Source organism: Bactrocera neohumeralis, chromosome 6 (genome assembly GCF_024586455.1).
Source record: "Bactrocera neohumeralis isolate Rockhampton chromosome 6, APGP_CSIRO_Bneo_wtdbg2-racon-allhic-juicebox.fasta_v2, whole genome shotgun sequence".
Taxonomy (NCBI): domain Eukaryota; kingdom Metazoa; phylum Arthropoda; class Insecta; order Diptera; family Tephritidae; genus Bactrocera; species Bactrocera neohumeralis.
The window spans coordinates 5,067,528-5,087,093 of record NC_065923.1 but is presented as its reverse complement, the minus strand read 5'-3'; the positions used below and the strand labels follow the sequence as shown (position 1 = coordinate 5,087,093).

At 33.2% G+C, this 19,566-nt stretch overlaps 5 protein-coding genes across 8 annotated transcripts in view; all 5 read left to right on the top strand.

The window, feature by feature from the left end:
- Positions 1-19,566, top strand: part of LOC126762035 (heparan sulfate 2-O-sulfotransferase pipe-like) — a 32,318-nt gene that overhangs the window by 10,743 nt on the left and 2,009 nt on the right. For 2 of the 4 annotated variants that reach the window (XM_050478513.1, XM_050478510.1), the window contains exon 4: positions 18,995-19,554. In XM_050478513.1, the coding sequence (XP_050334470.1) occupies positions 18,995-19,554 (560 nt within the window). Of the gene's footprint in view, positions 1-8,372; positions 8,927-9,908; positions 10,457-11,094; positions 11,250-11,708; positions 12,043-18,994; positions 19,555-19,566 lie in introns of those variants that run through there. The other 2 variants (XM_050478512.1, XM_050478511.1) reach the window with 2 other exon arrangements.
- LOC126762037 (heparan sulfate 2-O-sulfotransferase pipe-like) lies at positions 4,581-5,087 on the top strand. The gene is made up of 2 exons (XM_050478515.1): positions 4,581-4,768; positions 4,833-5,087. Exons 1-2 carry the CDS (start codon positions 4,636-4,638, stop codon positions 5,069-5,071), a joined length of 372 nt encoding a protein of 123 aa, XP_050334472.1. The 5' UTR covers positions 4,581-4,635; the 3' UTR covers positions 5,072-5,087.
- Positions 12,747-14,155, top strand: LOC126761550 (heparan sulfate 2-O-sulfotransferase pipe-like). Its single transcript, XM_050477850.1, has 4 exons — positions 12,747-12,759; positions 12,924-13,527; positions 13,607-13,761; positions 13,818-14,155. Exons 1-4 carry the CDS (start codon positions 12,747-12,749, stop codon positions 14,045-14,047), a joined length of 1,002 nt encoding a protein of 333 aa, XP_050333807.1. The 3' UTR covers positions 14,048-14,155.
- On the top strand, positions 14,991-16,577 carry LOC126761549 (heparan sulfate 2-O-sulfotransferase pipe-like). Its single transcript, XM_050477849.1, has 4 exons — positions 14,991-15,008; positions 15,489-16,048; positions 16,138-16,292; positions 16,387-16,577. Exons 1-4 carry the CDS (start codon positions 14,991-14,993, stop codon positions 16,575-16,577), a joined length of 924 nt encoding a protein of 307 aa, XP_050333806.1.
- LOC126762036 (heparan sulfate 2-O-sulfotransferase pipe-like) lies at positions 17,320-18,482 on the top strand. Its single transcript, XM_050478514.1, has 3 exons — positions 17,320-17,900; positions 17,983-18,137; positions 18,197-18,482. The coding sequence occupies exons 1-3, from the start codon at positions 17,437-17,439 to the stop codon at positions 18,373-18,375; spliced, it is 798 nt and encodes a 265-aa protein (XP_050334471.1). The 5' UTR covers positions 17,320-17,436; the 3' UTR covers positions 18,376-18,482.

The following is a 19,566-nucleotide window of genomic DNA, read 5'->3' as shown; positions in this document are numbered from 1 at the left end:
GTACCAATCAATATGTACATACATATGTAAATACATAAAAGTTAAATATATGATAATCTAAGCATTGCTCTTCGCTTGTTTCCACTTCGATCCATTGACAGTTGCCGTATTTGACACCTGAAAGTGTCAACCAGACATCAAAAGCTCAAATAGAGATCGTTCTATTTAATCGTGTTCCCAAAGTGGGTAGCCAAACGTTGATGGCTCTTTTAAATTTACTCTCAAAACGCCATGAATTCGAGGCACGTCGTGATAAGCCTTCTCCAATGGAGACCATAATGCTGACAAAGACATTTGAAAATAATTTAGCAGATGAGATTATGGAGAAAGGGGAAGGAACAACATATACAAAACATGTGGCATTCATTGATTTCGGGAAACTAGATTTACCTTGGCCCATTTATATAAATCTGGTGCGTCATCCGGTCGAACGTTTAATTAGTTGGTTTTATTATGTGCGTGCTCCTTGGTATATTGCGGAACGTGTGCGGAATTTCCCCGGGCAATATAAAGTTCCCACCATCAAATGGTTGAAAAAATCTTTTGAAACTTGCGTACTACAACACCATGAGGAGTGTAGATTTACGCAAGGCGAAGAGCATAGTCTGGGTGATCATCGTCGACAAATGCTGTTTTTCTGTGGTCAAAATAGAGAGTTGTGCATGTGAGTAAAACTTTTGTAGGTACATTTTGTTGCGTCAAGTGATACTTATAGATGGGAAAAACTGATTGTCGTGGAAAAGGAATTTACACATTATTTGTCGATTCATTCACTATTTGGGCGGTTTCATATTTGTTTGTCTATATAGGTTCCATATGACAATTTTTTTTATGTAAAATGAGGTTTTCTTTCATGAGCATGAGTACTCTCTGCTTCATTCTATAATTTCAAAGTCAAATTAAATGTATAAAGATTAAAATGACATTATTGGATTTTAGTTTTTCAGTAGCTAACCGAAGAATTTTTTTAAATTTAATTTTTGCGAATAGGTGGGGGAAATAAACTTGAGAAAAAGCATTATTATGTTTTTATTTTTATATTTTTTTATACTTAGGCCGTTCAATTCTTACCAGGCAATGCAGCGGGCTAAAAAAAATGTTGAAAATTATTATTCAGTGGTTGGTACTTGGGAAGAGACTAATATTACGCTGACAGTGCTGGAGCATTACATACCGAGGTTCTTTTCAGGAGCAACGGAGACATATTACCGTAATACATTTTTCTTATTTTACATTTATGCGTACCGTTTTTTGTTTTCATACTACATGTACAAATTTCAATGCCGCTTAAACGCAGGGCCTCAAGGAAATCGAAATAAGCTGATATGAAAATATCGTACAACTTTTAAGAATTTTCTAATTCCTTCGGCCAAGTTAAACGAATTTTCGACAATTTTTTGTGACTACTAGTTGAGACAGTATAATTACTTCTGAGGCATTTGGCCTTCGGGAAGTCTCTTATTGTATGTAATTTTTTTATACTCTTTTCCAACGCTAATAAGTTACATGTGCTTCCTCTAATGAAAGTGATATATATTTTAAAACTGTCTTATTGATTTACTTTTTATTTCGAAATGAGCTTTCATATCAGACATACCAAAAAATATTTTAAAAATTTTAGACCACGTACTGCCATAAGCTTAGATGTTTCCGTAAGATTTTAGCACTTCGGTGCTACTCTGATCCACTCTGTATGATTTTCATACGGTTCAGTTTGTTTTTTAATGAGAAAGCAAATTTAAGCAATTTGTATACACATATTTATTCAATATGTTTATTTTACTTATCATGTCATTTAAAATTTCAGAGGCTAAAAATCGTCTACATCAAGTTAATAGGAATTCAATTAAGCCCAGTGTTTCACAGGAAGTGCGCGAAATATTGCACAAGAATTTAACGAATGAAATTGAATTTTACAATTTCTGTAAACAACGTCTTTATAAACAATATATTGCTATAAAGTCGTTACGTCAAGATATTTGAATTCGCTTTGAAAGGTTATTACTATCATAAGAAGCTTGAGTTCAGAGCTATTTTCTTGCAAGGCTGTCATATCGAAAGGAAGAGTATTTGTTTTATTTATTTGACATAATTTGTAATTTTTTACTATCCTCTTTCCACTTTTTTAATTTGCTAATACTTAATCTTCTCAATTAAATGAATGAATGTTCCCAACGAAACTAAATAAAATTTCAATTAACTATATTAGATCAGCGGGTTTCCTGCTACGAAATCATGCTACTGTCGAAGCGGTATACATACTCGTATACTATATATTTACTCTACTTATAACTTTTATTTTCCAATTCTCTTTCTGAGTTATGATGGCTGACCCTCATAATATATGCATACTAAATGAGTTATTATACGTTAAATAAAATTGTCCTATTTCTATAATCAAAATAATAGTAAATTCGTAAACTATTTGACATGTGATAATCGCTATAGTTTCGAAAAAATAAAAGAATTGTCAAGAAGAACTTATATTTACTCATTTCTGTAACATAAGATTTTCTTTCGTAATAAAGAATTGTCCTTTTTGGAATATGAATCATGGGTTTTAATGCTCTGTTGGAAAAAATAGTGGTACCTACTGTTGAAGAGGCTTTTGAGTCTTAAAAAGTATTAGGTAGTTACATTCGAAAACTTCTGGATTAGTTTTACGTATATGATGTGCTGTCACATTTGACCTAAACGTTTTTGTTATCGGTTATGTTCATCTCTTATGCATTTGTGCTACTAATCTCCTTACAAGTCGTTGATTTTCACGTAGTGGACACCCTGTTTCCAAAAGCTTTCTATCATTATACCTCAGCTGCTTTACGTCTTTATCTTTGTCCATAATCGTTTGTAAGCCTATTAATGGTTGAGGTTCAAGTAGGTGTCATTACGATAAAAAATAAGAAAATTCTTGCTGAATGTTATTGCCACAACTCAATCCCCTAACAGCGCAATCCGCGAAATGTACGCAGGCGACATCATGATAATAATAATATTCACAATCGGAATAATGATAATATTGATGTGGGACACGAACGACACCATGCTGCGCACCATGGCGATAAGGTACACAAGGAAGGCCATCATCACTCAAAATTACGTAAAGTGCGACCACATGAACAACATACTAGTAAATTTGAGGATTCCCATAATCACGATAATGCTGATTCCGAAGACACTCATGAGTCGGTAAACGCAATAGGCGACGACGATAGTGACGATGATGAGGAAACTGCGGATAACGGCATAAACACTAACGACTTGAATAATACCAAGAATGCGGACGTAGATTTGATACTTTTCAATCGAGTCGCTAAAGTGGGTAGTCAGTCGTTAATGCAACTGATGACTCGCTTGGGCAAACTTAATGGTTTCACCACATCGCGCGATTCGGGTAAACGCTTCGAGACTGTTCTAATTGGACCACATCGCCAGCGTGAATTGATGATGGAGGTATTGGCCATGCCGAAACCGCATGCTTACAGTCAACATTTAGCTTATATAAATTTCACCCGCTTCCACTTACCAAAACCGATCTATATTAACTTGGTTCGACATCCCATCGAACGTATTATAAGTTGGCATTATTATATACGTGCCGAGTGGTATTACAAAGACATGAAGGATAAGTTGGGAGATAAAGCTCCGCCTAGACCTTCAGACGAATTTATGAATATGGATTTGGATACTTGCGTGAAAACAAACAATTTATACTGTCAGTTCAATCAGGATGAGATAATAAATCCATCCGGTGACCATCGTCGGCAAACGCTATTCTTTTGCGGACAAAATAGAAAACTCTGCATGTAAGTAGTACACACAAAAGGCTTTTTTTGCAAAAAAGATTTTGCACGTTCACAATCTTAGTGCAATCAAACGCGCATATGTACATTAGGGTGGGTCGATTGTAGTAAACTTTTGTTTCTAGAGAACACAATTCTCCCCGGCTTAAGAATAATTTCCCTGTCAGAGATGAAAATGAAGAAACCTGTTTTGAGAATAACTCTTCCTATAATCCCGAATTTGAACAATTAAAACGAAAACCATGGTATTTTTAAATATTGTGATTTATTAACGATGTTATGTTATATAATATGTTGTTTTTTTCAATTAAAAATTGGCGTACTAATATTTTGTCTGTTCATCAATTAACGTGAATACTTTATAAATTCGTCTGATTTGGAGTTATATCATGAAATTTGATTCCAGACATTACTAACGGATTTATAAATATATCTATATAACCAACGATCTTTGAGCAATTTTCACTTATTATTTATGATAATACTTTCCCAGTTTATAGTTGGGTTAATTTAGTCTTTGTAACTTTGAATTTCTTTCCATTTTCTTTGTGCAGTTTCCTTCGTCAATTGTTGTTGAAAGCAAATGCCTTGAAAGCCAAAGATGTGATTAATTTTTGCGGTGGTAGTGATTATGTGGTTAGGAAACTTCGCATTGTAAGCTTTTGAGGCTTAGTAAAATTTATTATATTTGTTTTTTGCCTCCCGCCCTAATGTACATACAAGCATGTTTATTTGCAGTTATGTTATGTGTTTAAGTGTAAGAGGGAAACATTAATTCAAATCGACTATTGTTCTTCTACACGATTAAAGGCCCTTCAACTCTGTTGCGGCAATGCAGAAAGCGAAGCGTACGGTAGAACAAGACTATGCAGTGGTTGGAACGTGGGAGGATACAAACATCACCCTATCCGTATTAGAGCATTATATACCGAAATTTTTCAAACATGCGAAAGTTGTTTACTATAGTAAGAGGAATTTTTATAATTGTTTACTTATTCAATCTTCAATACAAATGTCTCAATATTTCAGTGGGTAAAGAGCAATTGTCGAAAGTTAATAGGAATCCGGTGAAACGGTCAGTGAGTCAGGAAACACGTGAGATCCTTAGCAAGAACTTAACCAATGAAATTGAGTTTTATGAGTTTTGCAAACAGCGTCTATATTTGCAATATAGTGCGATCAGTAATTTCGGCAGAATAGACAATGACGACTATGTGCTATTACCGCAGCACAGTGATGATGATGAGATATACGATGATGATTACTAATACATACATAAGTATGTAAACGAACATGTTCTTAGTATTTTTGTTTGTATGCATTATAAATATAAGAGATATTAAAAACAAAATATCCACAAAGCTTTTGGCATTCTATTAATTTTTCGAACTCAACTTCGCTCATTTTTTCCACCTCCGCCTATGCATGTACTCGTGTATGAATGCTTCTGAGCCTTATAGAAAACCATAAAAGCTTTAATTAGGCAAATATTTTAAAAAAGGATAAAAATCCTAATTATTTTATCTTCTTTTTTGCCAAAAAAAACGGCGCAGTTGCATTCGCTAAAGCCAAAGGATGTGAATAACACACAATTTGCTGAGACAAACTTACTTTTGTTCAATCGTGTACCGAAAGTTGGCAGTGAACAGCTCATTGAACTTATTCGTCGGTTGAGTGAGCGCAATGGCTTCGGTGTAAGTCGTGCGCCCTTTTCCGAACCTGTCCGGCAACGTCTCGATGAGGATGAACAGGAGGAGCTGGCCAATGAGCTTCTCGGTTTTGGCGAACCCTATGCATATTCAATGCATGTGAATTATATTGATTTCACACACTTCGAACTGCCAAAACCGATATATATCAACATGATACGTGATCCGGTGGAGCGTGTTATCAGTTGGTTCTATTATAAGCGTGCACCTTGGACTGCTGTGCAAATGTATAAATTAACTAAGAAATTCCGCAAACCGCAATGGTATAAGAAGGGCTTCGAAGACTGTGTTGTGAGTGGTGATCTTGAGTGCCGCTATGAGGTAGACTCCAAATTTCAAAGTTCCGTTGTGGATCATAAGCGACAAACATTATTTTTTTGTGGACATGATCCAAGTTGCGAGTATGTTCGTTTTCCGGTAGCGCGGTTGTTATTTTTGAATCTACATAGTTAAAATAATTCCAGGCCTTTCAATTCAAACGGGGCCTTACAATTGGCTATGCAGCATGTAGAGAATGAATATGCTGTGGTTGGTTCGTGGGAGGATTTGAATGTTACGTTAGAAGTACTCGAACATTATATACCGAGATTTTTCCGAGGTGCAACGCAACTGTATTTTGGTAAATTGAATGCACAATAGCTCATTTTATTCACAGAACTTAAAAATTATTTAAACAGAGAAAAGACTAGAGACTGAGAAGAAAAGATTTCTTTAAAAAAATATATTTTAAGTTCAAATAATTATTTTAAATATTTAATGTTTCTTGTATGGACTTTCAAAGTTATAAAGAAAATTATCTTCGTTTAAAGAATTATTTAAAAATATCACTTTTCAAAAAATACTATATAATCTTTCAAAAAAACAATTATTTATAATACATTAAGTTCAAACAATTATTTTAAATATTTAACGTTTCTTGTAAGGACCTTCAAATTTATAAAGAAAATTATCTTCGTTTAAGGGAGAATTATAAAATCTAAAAAAATGGCAACTTTTCCTAAAAATACTATATATGTATATAATTGAGATCGCTTAAAGAAACATTTGGCATCCCGGATGATCTTCACACAATTTAACTTCTATATATAAAGACTTGGATTCACAAGTATAACATTGTTTCATTACTGAATATTTTTCATAGATGTTGAAAATGGAATGATATCGACGCCAATGAATGTCAATCCTTGGAAACCGTCTATAAGTGCGCACATAAAGGAACTGATTCGAAAGAATTTCACAAGAGAATATGAGTTTTATAATTTTTGTAAACAACGGTTGTATAAGCAGTATTATGCACTGAAGAACATGAAAGCATACAATTAATAAAAAAATATTTAAGTGAATTAGTGGTGATTTATTGATCATTTGTCTAAAACACTCATGGTTTGCCTGAAGTTAGGAGGTGAAAGGGTGAGATGTTTTTGGTTGGCTTGGACATTCGATGTTTTCAGTTCAGTATTTTAATAAAAACTTTCGTAAACAATGTAAATCAATAACTATATAAAATATTTCTGAATTTATTATAAATTTTTAGGTGGTAACCCACTTGTACTCATTAGTAATCATAATTAGTGATTTGCCCATGCAATATTTTCAATTGCATTCCCTCTTTTTTGTACAAAAATGCACTCCGTGTACCGCATTTCTCAATTTTTTTTAATGAATTTCGTAATAGTTTTTGTGCTTTTAATTGCTATAAAATATTCCTAAAAATATGCCAAATTTATAACTTTATATAAAAACTCCTTCACTTATATGTGTCTGCTCCACACTTATCATTGCTTATTCGGCTGAAGTTAATTGCCTTTTGGCATTACGTAACAACAACTGTTAATAATCACTGCTACATGGTATAATAGCTGTTGAATCGATAATCGCAAAAGTTACCGATTTATTGGAATTGCAAGCATATTACATGTATATGTATATGCAAAAGCGTTTTTTAACTTGGTCATTAAATTGTGATTGTTTAATAATGAATTCATTAAACGTGGAGGCAATGAAAATGAAAGTACCTCATATAAGTTTATCGTTAAGTGATATTGTGGGTCATTCGGACAGTGAGCATAAACTACTATTGCATACATATGAACCATTCTACATATATAACCGTTATCTTAAATGAAGATTAGATTTACGTAGGATCTTTTCTTTATAACAGAGCACAACAAAATACATTTCTGATACATCGTTTTGAAATGCATTTTGCGAAGTTATTAAGAGTCATGCGCAACGGAGTACTAACCTCTAAAAAATAAATAAACTCTATTAATAATAATATACATATTCGCAAGAATAGAGATGGTTACAGTTTAAAGTAAATTTCGTTAAAATTTAAATTTCTAAACGTTGTTTTTTCCCACTTACTTTTGTTAATAATACGACTCTGTTACTCTTCGTGTTTCATCTGTATCTTGAGTCCATATGACATTTTTCCACAACAAAGTTATATAAAACATTTTGAAAAAATACTTAAATATAAAATTAAAAATATTTTACTAAGTGTAATTTGATTTTTCGAAACAAATTAAAAATATTCAGCCATATGTTTTTTGTGGAGCCAGATGTAGTAAAATACAGTAAGAATTTCCATACTAAACCAATTATTTTCTTCAATAACAAAACAAATGTTTTATTTGCATAATAAGAACACATTTTTACACCTCAAATTCTCATAAAACGTGAGTGAAAGAGTTGTTGTGTATTGCGGTTCGTATAGTATGTCATCAACTCAAATTCGGAAAAGTGGCGATTCATTAACATGTAGATTCCTTTCATTGGCACGTCTATTGCAATAATTTTGTAAAATTTCACAGAAAAAATGTTTGATAAAAAAATTTACGTTTCTTAATAAAACAAGCTCAATGCATTAACCCCAAGGATGCTCAATAATACCGAAAAAGCGGAAATCGATATTTTGTTCTTTAATCGCTTGGAAAAAGTGGGCAGCCAGTCGATGAGCACACTGTTGCGGGTGTTATCAAGGGTTAATCATTTTGTATATAACATCAGAGTGCGCACCGTTGGCAATATGCTTGATACAATTGAAGAGCAAAGAGAACTAGCCGATGAAATTTTCGATTACGGCGTGCCCAGTGCGTATACAATGCATAGGAATTTTATAAATTTCACTCAGCTTGATATGCCGAAACCGATTTACATAAATTTGGTTCGACATCCAATTGAAAAGGTCAAGAGTGCTTATTACTATATGAGACATCCCTTTATCTATAACAATGGATTGTTGAGAAATCCCAAAAAAAAGACGCAAAGTTTCGCATATTTCGATACTTCATTCAACGATTGTGTACGAGACGGCAAAATACCCGATTGCATATTTGATCCGCATATTGAGTTTAACGGTGATTGGCGCCGGTTTTCGATGCATTTCTGTGGAAATAATCCTGTTTGCAAGTACGTATTTTTCTGTAGAGTATATGGCTGCATAGATATAGATTCTTGAGTTATGTTAAAATTTATTTTTTGGTAATTACTTTATACATTATCTGATGCATGTATTTAGGTATTTTTGTGTTAATATAATAGTAATTATACAACTAAGTATGAGTGTAAGTATAAAAGTATGTTTTATAATACAATTAGTGATATCGTAAAATCCGAAATTTCAACAAAAATATGTCTTGAAGTATTAGTAAAAGATTAAAAGAACGTTGATATAGTTGCGGTTTTAGAAGATCAAAATCCAGTGGAGCTAAATTTCGAATGATTTTTCATAAGTATAATATTACTTGCATAGGTATAAATGGGTATAAGGGTACAAGGTATAAATGGCTATTTTGTTACAACCGCAAAATGTAAATTTAATACCTGCTCGTAATTATTTTAATTATTTTTTTAGGCATATATAGATGATAAATAAGTATATGCACTTTAAAGTGCCAAATAAAAAAATAAATGCATTATGCATTGTAAGTAAATATGTATGTGTGGTTTGCATAATGTCAAATTCAATGAAAAAATCTCATAAATTGACAATAGTAACATTTGGATGAGAATGTGGTGTCTCCGCATTATAAAAAAACATATTATAGGAATACAAAATTGACTCTATTCGCTCGGTAGTCAATTCGACTTGAATCGTTTTGAAATTAAATGAGAAAATCAAAAATATCTTGGTACTTGAGTACCGCACTGTATTAACAAGAACTCATTTAGATATTAGAAATTTCAATTAATTCAAATTCGCCACATAAAAACACCAACAATAAGTAGAGATGCATTACATAGTAGCGGTACCATTTCATCTCAGCTCAACTCTGACAATTTCTTCCCATTAACCCGCACATGTTTGTACATAAAATATACATCATAGAAAAGCAAGGATTTACAAAGTCTTCCCACTGTTTCCAATTCTTTTCCAAAAATATTCATGAAGCTTTACACGTTAAACGCGAAACAACTAAATAATACCAAAAATGCCGAACTAGAGGTACTTTTCTTTAATCGCGTAGAAAAGGTCGGTTCCCAATCAATGTCCGACCTTTTGAATGTGCTCTCGAGAATAAATGATTTTGAACCTTACCGTAATGCACCGCTAAAGAATGCCGCTATCCTAACGGACGTTGATGTGCAGCGCGAAATTGTTGAAGAGATAATTGCCGAAAATGAACCACTCTCTTATGTGGAACATATAAATTGGATTAATTTCACTGAATTTGGACATAATAAGCCGATTTATATAAATTTGGTACGCCATCCAATCGACAAAGTAGTAAGCGCTTACTATTATATACGTCATCCGGCTGTCTTTGCTTTCTACGTGCAAAACGGACATAAAATGGAAGACAAGGAATATTTTGATACAAATATCAACGATTGCATAAGACAAAAACGTAAAGAATGTATATTTGATTCCCATAATCCGTACAACGCAGACTGGCGTAGGCTTGCTATGCATTTTTGCGGCAATATAGAGATATGCAAGTAAGTGGAAGTTACCAAAAAATGCAACCAAAACTCAATAACTCGGACTAATGATCGATAAAGCTAATCGAATTTCCGAAATTTCGTTACATTTACACATATGAAAATTGTTTCGTAGGCGTCCTTATACGCTATACACATTTACACGAAAGTGCATGAAGTAAACATTCGGCTCATAGGTTTGCTACATGGAATTATTGCTTGCTCGTGTTATCGAGTTTTGATTGTACATATGTATGTATGTATAAGAAATGAAATTTCTTTTTGCAGCAGTAACGTTATTACTGACATTATGTTTTATTCCTTACGTCATTATGTATTGTATTTAAGTATTAAGTTTAGAGATTTTAAGCCATTGTATAAATATGTATACATACATGCAGAGAAAAATGTTTCTTAATATATTTCTAAATTAGCCCTTTAGCGGACAAAAACGAATAAAATTAAGTACTATAAATAAATTCTTGGGCTGAGTAATAAAAATGTTTTAAAAGTTGAATATTTATCAATAGTTTTGAATTAGTTTATTGTAATTCAAGTTGAAATATATTGCTGTTAAAGGGTTAAGAAAGAAGTCGTCTATGCAATAAGTAAAACTAAAAAAGTCATAAAGGCCATAAACTCCAATTATATTGCAGGCAATTTAATTCTCAGACTGCCACACAAATAGCCAAACGTAATATTGAAAGCGAATTTGCGGTAGTCGGCTCATGGGAGGACACAAATATTACATTAACAGTTTTGGAACACTACGTACCGAGATTTTTCCGTGGCGCGACTAAAGTGTTTTACAGTATGTGTTTTACCCATTTACAAATAATTTTCCTAACAATCATACAAAATATGTGACACATTAGGGTGGGTAGAGACACATACAAAATTTTAAATTATTTTCCCACAATGATGTGTACGCGTATTTATATGTGTTCGTTTTATTGTTGTTTCTAGAAGCATGTCAAATATATTGGGTTAATTTTGGAAAACTATCCGTGTCTTGAGAAAATATATTAGTGCTTCTTTTGAAGATGATTTTGTGGTTGACCGAAATCAAGTCAAATTTCTTTTATCGAATTGTAAATACGAAAATAATAATGATGTTTGCCGTTCTAATTTTGGCGTGGATTCAGTTTATACTATTTTTAATTTGACAAGCTTCTAGATTCGAATAATAGCTGTTAGAGTGCAAAAGTGTTTGAGCACTTATACTAAAAAGCGAAACAACTTTCTCTAATATCGCCTTTTTCTGGACTAGGTGACCCAAAACGTTTTCATAAAAATGCCACACCACACAAGAACGAATTGGATCCGGATATTGAAGAACATTTGAAAGTACAATTTTCATTCGAAATCGAATTGTATAATTTTTGCAAGCAACGTCTCTATAAGCAATACATTGCCATTAAAAAGGATGAAGTGATGAGACATTTCAATTAGTCCTATGCATGCATAATAATTTAATGGAACTTTCATCAATACATATAGAATAATGTACAAATAAAATAAGCTCAGGATACCCGCGAAAGTGCAAATTTTAAATAAATAATACTACGAGTAAACGAACGCAATAGAGCGATTTCACAAATACACTCATTTTTCAATATTTTATTATGTTTGTTTGTAGGGTCTTAGAAAAATTATATACTTTTTTTAACTGTACACGCTTCTGTATAGATTAGGCCGGAAATTATTTTTAATATTTCAAGAATCGAAAGTAAAGTATTTCAAGTGGGAAAATTCGAATGTTATCCGGAATTGTGTGGCATCACCAGATGTCAAGAATATGATACTAAAATGATTTATATAGCATTATAAGAGCAACAGTATTGCCATAGTTGAAAAAATAGAATCCAAATATTTGGATTTTACAACAAAGCAAAGAACCCGAAAGCTGGTTATACCATTCTTAAAATTCTTGCTACTCAGGTATAATATTTACTTTGATACTACGAAGAACTTCTAAAAAACTTGCATAAACGCATTTTCTAATGTCAAATTCGTTGTTATTTTAAATGTAATGTTCCTAACTTTTCAAAAGTGCTTATTTAAAAATATCGATTCCTGTTTTAATTCAACGGTTAGTACCTCTAGGGGCTCCTTCATATGTGCTTTTCCCAGTTTATGTTGCAATTGCCTTTAACATTTCGTTTTTCGTCGCATTATTTTCCTTTTTAATATCTACTTATCAATTATTTACATGCTAATATCTTTAAATTATTGGTGGCAGAAAAATGTTAAATAAATTTTCAATAATATCTGGGTTTCAAGAAAATCAGATTATTACCACTTATATATGATATTTTCGAGTACATTCAGATTCGGAATTACTTTTCATCATTTCTCTCTTTCAAACTGGGCAATTTTCATCCACTTAATCCTAAACTGTACATATGTATCTACATTTGTAGTATTTGTGCGTCGCCACATCTTTCATGGCATAGTAATATTCGCAAATTTATTTACATCCCAGAAATAATACTTTTAAAAACACTGAATCCGAATGTTGCTTCACAGATTCACAATTTGAATGCACACGATTTGAATAATACCGTTAAGGCCGAATTAGATATTCTTGTATTCAATCGTGTGCCCAAAACTGGTAGCATACAATTAATAGAGCTAATGCGCACGCTGGGAAAAGCACACAACTTTGAGGTGCAGGTCGATCCGCAGAATGGCGGCATACGTACCCTGCTCGACGAGTCAGAAGAGCAAGAATTAGTTGATAATATTGCAAGCTTAGAGGATGGCACTGTCTTTGTTAGCCATGTGAATTATTTAAACTTTTCCAAATTTGGCGCATCACGTCCAATTTATGTGAATATGGTGCGCGATCCGGTGGAGCGGGTCATTAGTTGGTACTACTATATAAGATCGCCATGGATATTTGTACCGAACCGCCGCAAGAGTAACAGAGAAATGCCAAACCCGAAATGGGTGAATACAGAGTTCGATCAGTGCGTGTTGAGTGGAGAGAAAGTGTGCACGTACATTGAGGGTTCGGCTATGGAGCAAGTAGGAGATCATCGTCGGCAAACATTATTCTTCTGCGGTCACAATCAGCGCAAATGCACGTGAGTTATGCCAGTTGGAGCTATGTAGTTCAGAAGTAACGCGCACATAATTATTATTTTTTGGCATTTTAAACTTTAGTCCCTTTAATACTAAATTACCACTGGAAATTGCTATGCAAACGGTGGAGAGGGAATACGCTGTGGTGGGCACGTGGGAGGATACGAATGTGACACTGAGCGTTTTGGAAAATTACATACCGTCTTATTTCCGCGGTGCTAAAAATATCTATTACAGTGAGTAAACAATAAATTATAGAAATCAAAACCCTAACATATTTGCGCTTTTACAGTGGGTCTGAATAAGGACATCCGGAATTATAATCCGATGAAACCACACATTAGTGAAGATATCAAAAATATGTTACGTAAAAACTTTACTCGCGAAATTGAATTCTATCAGTTTTGTCGCCAACGTCTCCATAAGCAATATATAGCCCTCAAATTGAATGATCTTAAGCAGGTTGATAAAGATTTGCAGGAACCACGTGATTTAGCGCCACGTGAACCTAAAATACATTAACAAAATCACATTAGATTAATTTGCTGTATTGAAAATTACCATCTCATATTCACAGAATAATTTAAATCGGAAAGTTATTTAAAATAAATAATGACATTTTATTGGGGTTTATTCTGTTGCGTTTTGTTGAGAGGAAAATTCATTGCTGGAATGCTGAATATCTCTCTTATTTTAATTTTAATAATTGTACAATGTGTGGAAGCTAAGAGTGTATAATGATATGTTTTGAGACTATTGAAACTGGCATTGGTCAAATATTTTCTCGACTCTGCAGCTTTAACCTTTTGCTCGGCTCAACATGTGGTTAGGAAGCTTGTGAAAATGCTCTTGAACATACTTGTATTGAACGAAGGTCATACTTTGCTGTTCAGATCTGCCTTCACACCTGATTTTGTCTTTCTCAAATTATAGGAGACATTAGTTTGAAAAATTTTGACAGTATATATTTTAGTACTCAAATCTTCCACTGATCGATCATTTTATCTTCATTTTACTAATGTACCGTCAACTCTACCAAATGAAATTAACATCGGAAACGTTAAAAAAGTAATCAAATATATCAACGATATTAATCTGAGCAGCAAAATTTAAACCAATTTTAACCAAATAAAATATATTACAATATCAATATGTTTAATTCGGAATATAAGAACAGCATTGTATAAAAAAAAAATTGTAAACATTTAATCGCACCGTAGGCCCTGGTAGCTAGTGTGTATTTACTCAAGTTAGTTTAATATTTCATATTACTCTAATAAATAATAATAATAATAATAAATAATAATAATAATATCTTAATTTTGGCGGTTTTGTAGGATATTTCTAAATAGTTTGGTGGCTCGAATCGAAAATGGACCTTATTTAGACTAAATTAGTTCTACCAAATGCGTGCCATTCTGTTACCAGAATTTTAGAATGTTAAACTTAAAAAATAAAGAAAGAAATGCGAGTGAAGAGTACGGTAAAAGATACGTCTATATATTTAAAATTTGTAAATATATTTGAGTTACAGAATAAGTTTTAAAATGATACTAAATTTGAGAATATAAATAAATGTTTACAATTATAAACGGAATTAAAAAAATACATCTTAAATTAAGTTATAAGTGAAAATTCAATCTAAATTTAAATATTAAGGTTATATTAAGCTACTATTAATTGTAGACATCTTCAAACTCTAAACTATAGACCTTCTGCTATATTTTTCCTTTAACAAAATTTCTCATAACGGAAAGTGGTATATAAGAGATTTCAAAATATATTTTCAAATCTTTCTCACCTGTTCACTTCCTTGTTTATGCATATGTTCTAGATAAATATAGTTAGATACAGATTTTCTATTTTTTAACGGCATTCGAAAATTAATGTGTGCGGTAGTCATATAATAATAATAAATATAGTACTACAAACCTTCTTCAAAGGATGCTCACATTTTTTATAGTTAAAAAAACTAAGTGCTGAACGTTTGAATAACACGCGTAAAGCCGAGATTGATGTTATCTTCTTCAATCGCTGTGCTAAAGTCGGTAGCGAATCATTACTTGAACTTTTTAACAAACTTGAAGACTTCAACAACCTGGTTATTGAGCGTGAAGGTCTGCGTAGACCTACCAAACGTCAGTTGAAGAAAAAAGAACAGATTGAATTGGCCGAAACCATATCTGGGTTCGCTGATGGTTCGGTATATATAGAACATGTGAATTGGATTGATTTCGAAGAATACGATTTGCCAAAACCGATCTACATAAATTTAGTGCGTGATCCAGTGGAGCGTGTAATCAGTTGGTATTTTTATGCACGCGGTGCTTATAAGAATGCCATTGAATATCGCAAGGATCCCAATAAACCAATAAGATCAACGCAATGGTACAAAAAGGATTTCAATGAATGCGTGCGTAGCGGTGATCCAGAGTGTCAATATGTGCCATTTACAACCAAGGATTTTACTGGAAATTACAAAAGGCAAACGCTCTTTTTCTGTGGCCATCATGAGGATTGCTTGTAAGTGAAAATCGAATAACCGTGATTTTGTATATATTTTTGACACATCAGAACCTCGTTGCATTAATTTCTATAAATTGTTTCGCTAGGCCTTTCAATTCACCGGCAGCTGTACAGATGGCAAAAGAGCATGTCGAACGAGATTATGCGGTGGTTGGTTCTTGGGAGGACACCAATATAACGCTTACTGTTTTTGAGAAGTACATACCACGTTTCTTCCAGGGAGCGAAAATTCTGTTTGAGAGTATGTGGTTTTCGAATTTTAATAAACAATTTGTATTTTCAAATATAGCGAACGTGTTCATTTTCGATTTTACATAATTGTATTCCCATTTCAGTACATAATAATGAAATAACAACCCGAAATAAGAACAAACGAAAACCTAAAATTGACGCGGATGTCAAAGAAATGATACGTAAGAACTTCACCAACGAGTATGACTTTTATTACTTCTGCAAGCAACGTCTTTACAAACAATATTTGGCTGTGAACCTTAAAAACATAGAGACCATAGAAAGTTTGAATTAATATTTGGATTTAATAAATACATAAAGAATAAAAATAAAAAAATTAAATTTTGGTTTAAATATTATTTCTGCTTGACTTTGTTACTTTTTGCAGGGTAGAAATAGTTTAGAATTGGATTAAGAATTCAGAGAAGTAAACAAAGTTGCTCTCAGGCCTTGTTAGTAGTATGGATAGTGAATGGACTTAATATATTGCGTTTAGTTCACAAAATTCGCTGAAAAATAAATTTATATCGATTAATAGTGATAAGGAATAGAATACGGCATATCGAGTTTGAGATTCACACGGAAGATATTTTCAAGATTTCGGCAACCATTTTTGACTTTGCGGCTATTTAAAGTTATTAGACGGCTATTCCACATTTTACACATATATATAGTATGTTAATGTTCCACAATATGTATTTTTGTGTTTTTGTTACATAAGAATTCATGTCATGTTGACTGTGGTCTCAAACAAACACAATCGCTTCATTTCATTGCAGTTTCCTAATAAGTAAAAGTTAATCATTCATAAATAATACAAAACTTGCGCTTAAATTTTTTAATACAAACATACATATATGTGTGTGTACAATATGTGAACGTTAATGTTGAAGAGCGTTACTCACATAATGGCGTTCCACCATATAAGTCCGAACACATTTATCTCTGCAGAGTGTTAACAGTTACATACATTAGAATATGTGTGCATAAAAAGAAAAATGCATGTCTAGTATACTTGTAATAATCTAAGCTCACATAAACTTCATTACTTCAATTAGCTGCGTTCCTTAACCACCTCATCTCTGAACAACACAAGAAAAGCGGATATAGACATATTGTTTTTTAATCGCTGCGCAAAAGTGGGAAGCGAGTCGATGATACAATTATTAGGCAATTTGGAAACAATTAATGGCTTCAACCTTGACCGTTTTGGTCCAGGCAAAGGAGCCAGACGTAACCTCCATCCGAGGGAACAAGAGAGAGTTGCCGACTACGTCTTTCGCTTGGGTGCCGGGTCAGCTTATGTTGAGCATATAGCGTGGATAAATTTTTATGATTTTGGCTTGCCGAAGCCGATCTATATAAATTTAGTGCGCGATCCAGTCGAACGGGTGATCAGTTGGTATTTCTATGCACGCAACGCGTACAAAAATGCCTGGGTATTTCGCAAAAACCCAAATGCAAATCTTAAGTCGGCTGTATGGTTTAAAAAGGATTTCAACGAATGTGTGCGCAGTGGAGATCCTGAATGTCAATACGTGCCATACACTTTTGTGGACAGTACAGGGAATTTCAAAAGGCAATCGCTGTTCTTTTGTGGTCAGAATTTAGATTGCTTGTAAGTATAAATACTACCAATTATTGACAGAAATAGACTTAGATGATGACAATACATTTACATCTTCCAAATCGCTGTTAAGGCCTTTCGATTCTCCATATGCTATACAGATAGCCAAGGATCGTGTGGAACGTGACTACGCCGTTGTCGGTTCGTGGGAGGAGACAAACGTCACTTTAACGGTTTTGGAGAATTATATTCCACTTTTCTTCAGCGGAGCAAAACGCGTTTATTACTGTATATTTAGTTATTTCACTATATAATTGAATATTGTATTATTTTCATTTTGTTTTTAGTAAATAAGGAGAGTCTCGAAAATCGCAATCGTAATAATCGGAAACCATATGTGGCAGAAGATGTGAAGCAGATGATACGTAGGAATTTTACAAATGAATACGATTTTTATCACTTTTGTAAGCAGCGGCTCTTCAAGCAATATCTAGCTCTTAATCACAAGGAGTTTCCTATTAATTAAAATTATATTTAGACTAGATGAAATTTCGTTATAAGAAAAAAAAATAATATTTAAAATATGTTGTTGTTTTTGTAAATTTTTTTTTTGTAATCTTCATCTCACAGGCCAGCAGCTTAGCCTACACTATATTCATAAGAAATTAATAAAACAAAATAATGTCTAAGTCAATCCAATTTATTTCGAAATTTTCGATCTTCGGTAATAGAAGGAGAACGATTTATGGTAAAGTAAGGCGAAGAAGGTGTGAAGTAAAATCTGAATGATCGTAAGTTATCCAGATTCAGATTAATTTTTTGATTTGAAGTCATTATGCTTATTTAAAAAGTTTAAAAAACAAATTTTCTTTTCGGAATTAGTAAAAATATTGGCGACGTGATGAGAAAGAATGGTTGAACAACCGCTTTAATATGAAAGGAACCCTGTAAGTATTACGGTATACCAAGAATTATGCTAAACTGAATCTTTTTATTTTACTCTTTTTTTTGACTTTCGAATAAGTGCAATAATATTTTAAGGGCACCATGAAATGGATAAAATAAGCTTTTGTTCTCAACATTTGTTTACTTAGGTGTTTTATGGTAAAAAATTTAATAATTTCTCATATGGTTTAATCACTTAGATGCAATCATTAAATGCACTAGAGCTGAACAACACGAGAAAAGCCGAATTGGGTATAGTTTTCTTTAATCGAGTGCCAAAAGTTGGTAGCCAAACATTTATGGAACTTTTACGTCGCCTATCGGAGCGAAATAATTTTCAATTTCATCGAGATGCAGTGCAAAAGGTGGAAACGATACGCCTGGCCGATGATCAGCAGCAAGAGCTTGCCGAAGTGATAAGCGACCTACCTGAACCATCTGTTTTCATCAAGCATGTATGCTACACGAATTTTACAAAATTCAATTTGCCCATGCCGATTTATGTGAATGTCGTGAGAGATCCCATTGAACGTGTGATTAGTTGGTTTTACTATGTACGGGCTCCCTGGTACTTTGTCGAACGTAAAGCTGCCTTTCCCGATTTACCGCTACCACACCCCGCATGGTTGAAAAAAGATTTCGAGACTTGTGTGCTATCCGGCGATCAGGAATGTACCTATACGCAGGGTGTGACCGTGGAAGGTATAGGTGATCACCGGCGACAGAGTCTATTCTTCTGTGGTCATGCATATGAATGCACGTGAGAATAAAA

Bases quoted from the DNA above. Each gene is read 5' to 3' on its own strand.
- LOC126762037 (XM_050478515.1), top strand. From the start codon at position 4,636: ATGCAGAAAGCGAAGCGTACGGTAGAACAAGACTATGCAGTGGTTGGA. The intron at 4,769-4,832 runs GTAAGAGGAATT...TCAATATTTCAG, and splicing joins TGCGAAAGTTGTTTACTATA to TGGGTAAAGAGCAATTGTCG.
- LOC126761550 (XM_050477850.1), top strand. The intron at 13,528-13,606 runs GTGAGTTATGCC...TTTAAACTTTAG, and splicing joins CACAATCAGCGCAAATGCAC to TCCCTTTAATACTAAATTAC. The intron at 13,762-13,817 runs GTGAGTAAACAA...GCGCTTTTACAG, and splicing joins TGCTAAAAATATCTATTACA to TGGGTCTGAATAAGGACATC.
- LOC126761549 (XM_050477849.1), top strand. The intron at 16,049-16,137 runs GTAAGTGAAAAT...TTGTTTCGCTAG, and splicing joins GGCCATCATGAGGATTGCTT to GCCTTTCAATTCACCGGCAG. The intron at 16,293-16,386 runs GTATGTGGTTTT...TTCCCATTTCAG, and splicing joins AGCGAAAATTCTGTTTGAGA to TACATAATAATGAAATAACA.
- LOC126762036 (XM_050478514.1), top strand. From the start codon at position 17,437: ATGATACAATTATTAGGCAATTTGGAAACAATTAATGGCTTCAACCTT. The intron at 17,901-17,982 runs GTAAGTATAAAT...ATCGCTGTTAAG, and splicing joins GGTCAGAATTTAGATTGCTT to GCCTTTCGATTCTCCATATG. The intron at 18,138-18,196 runs GTATATTTAGTT...TTTTGTTTTTAG, and splicing joins AGCAAAACGCGTTTATTACT to TAAATAAGGAGAGTCTCGAA.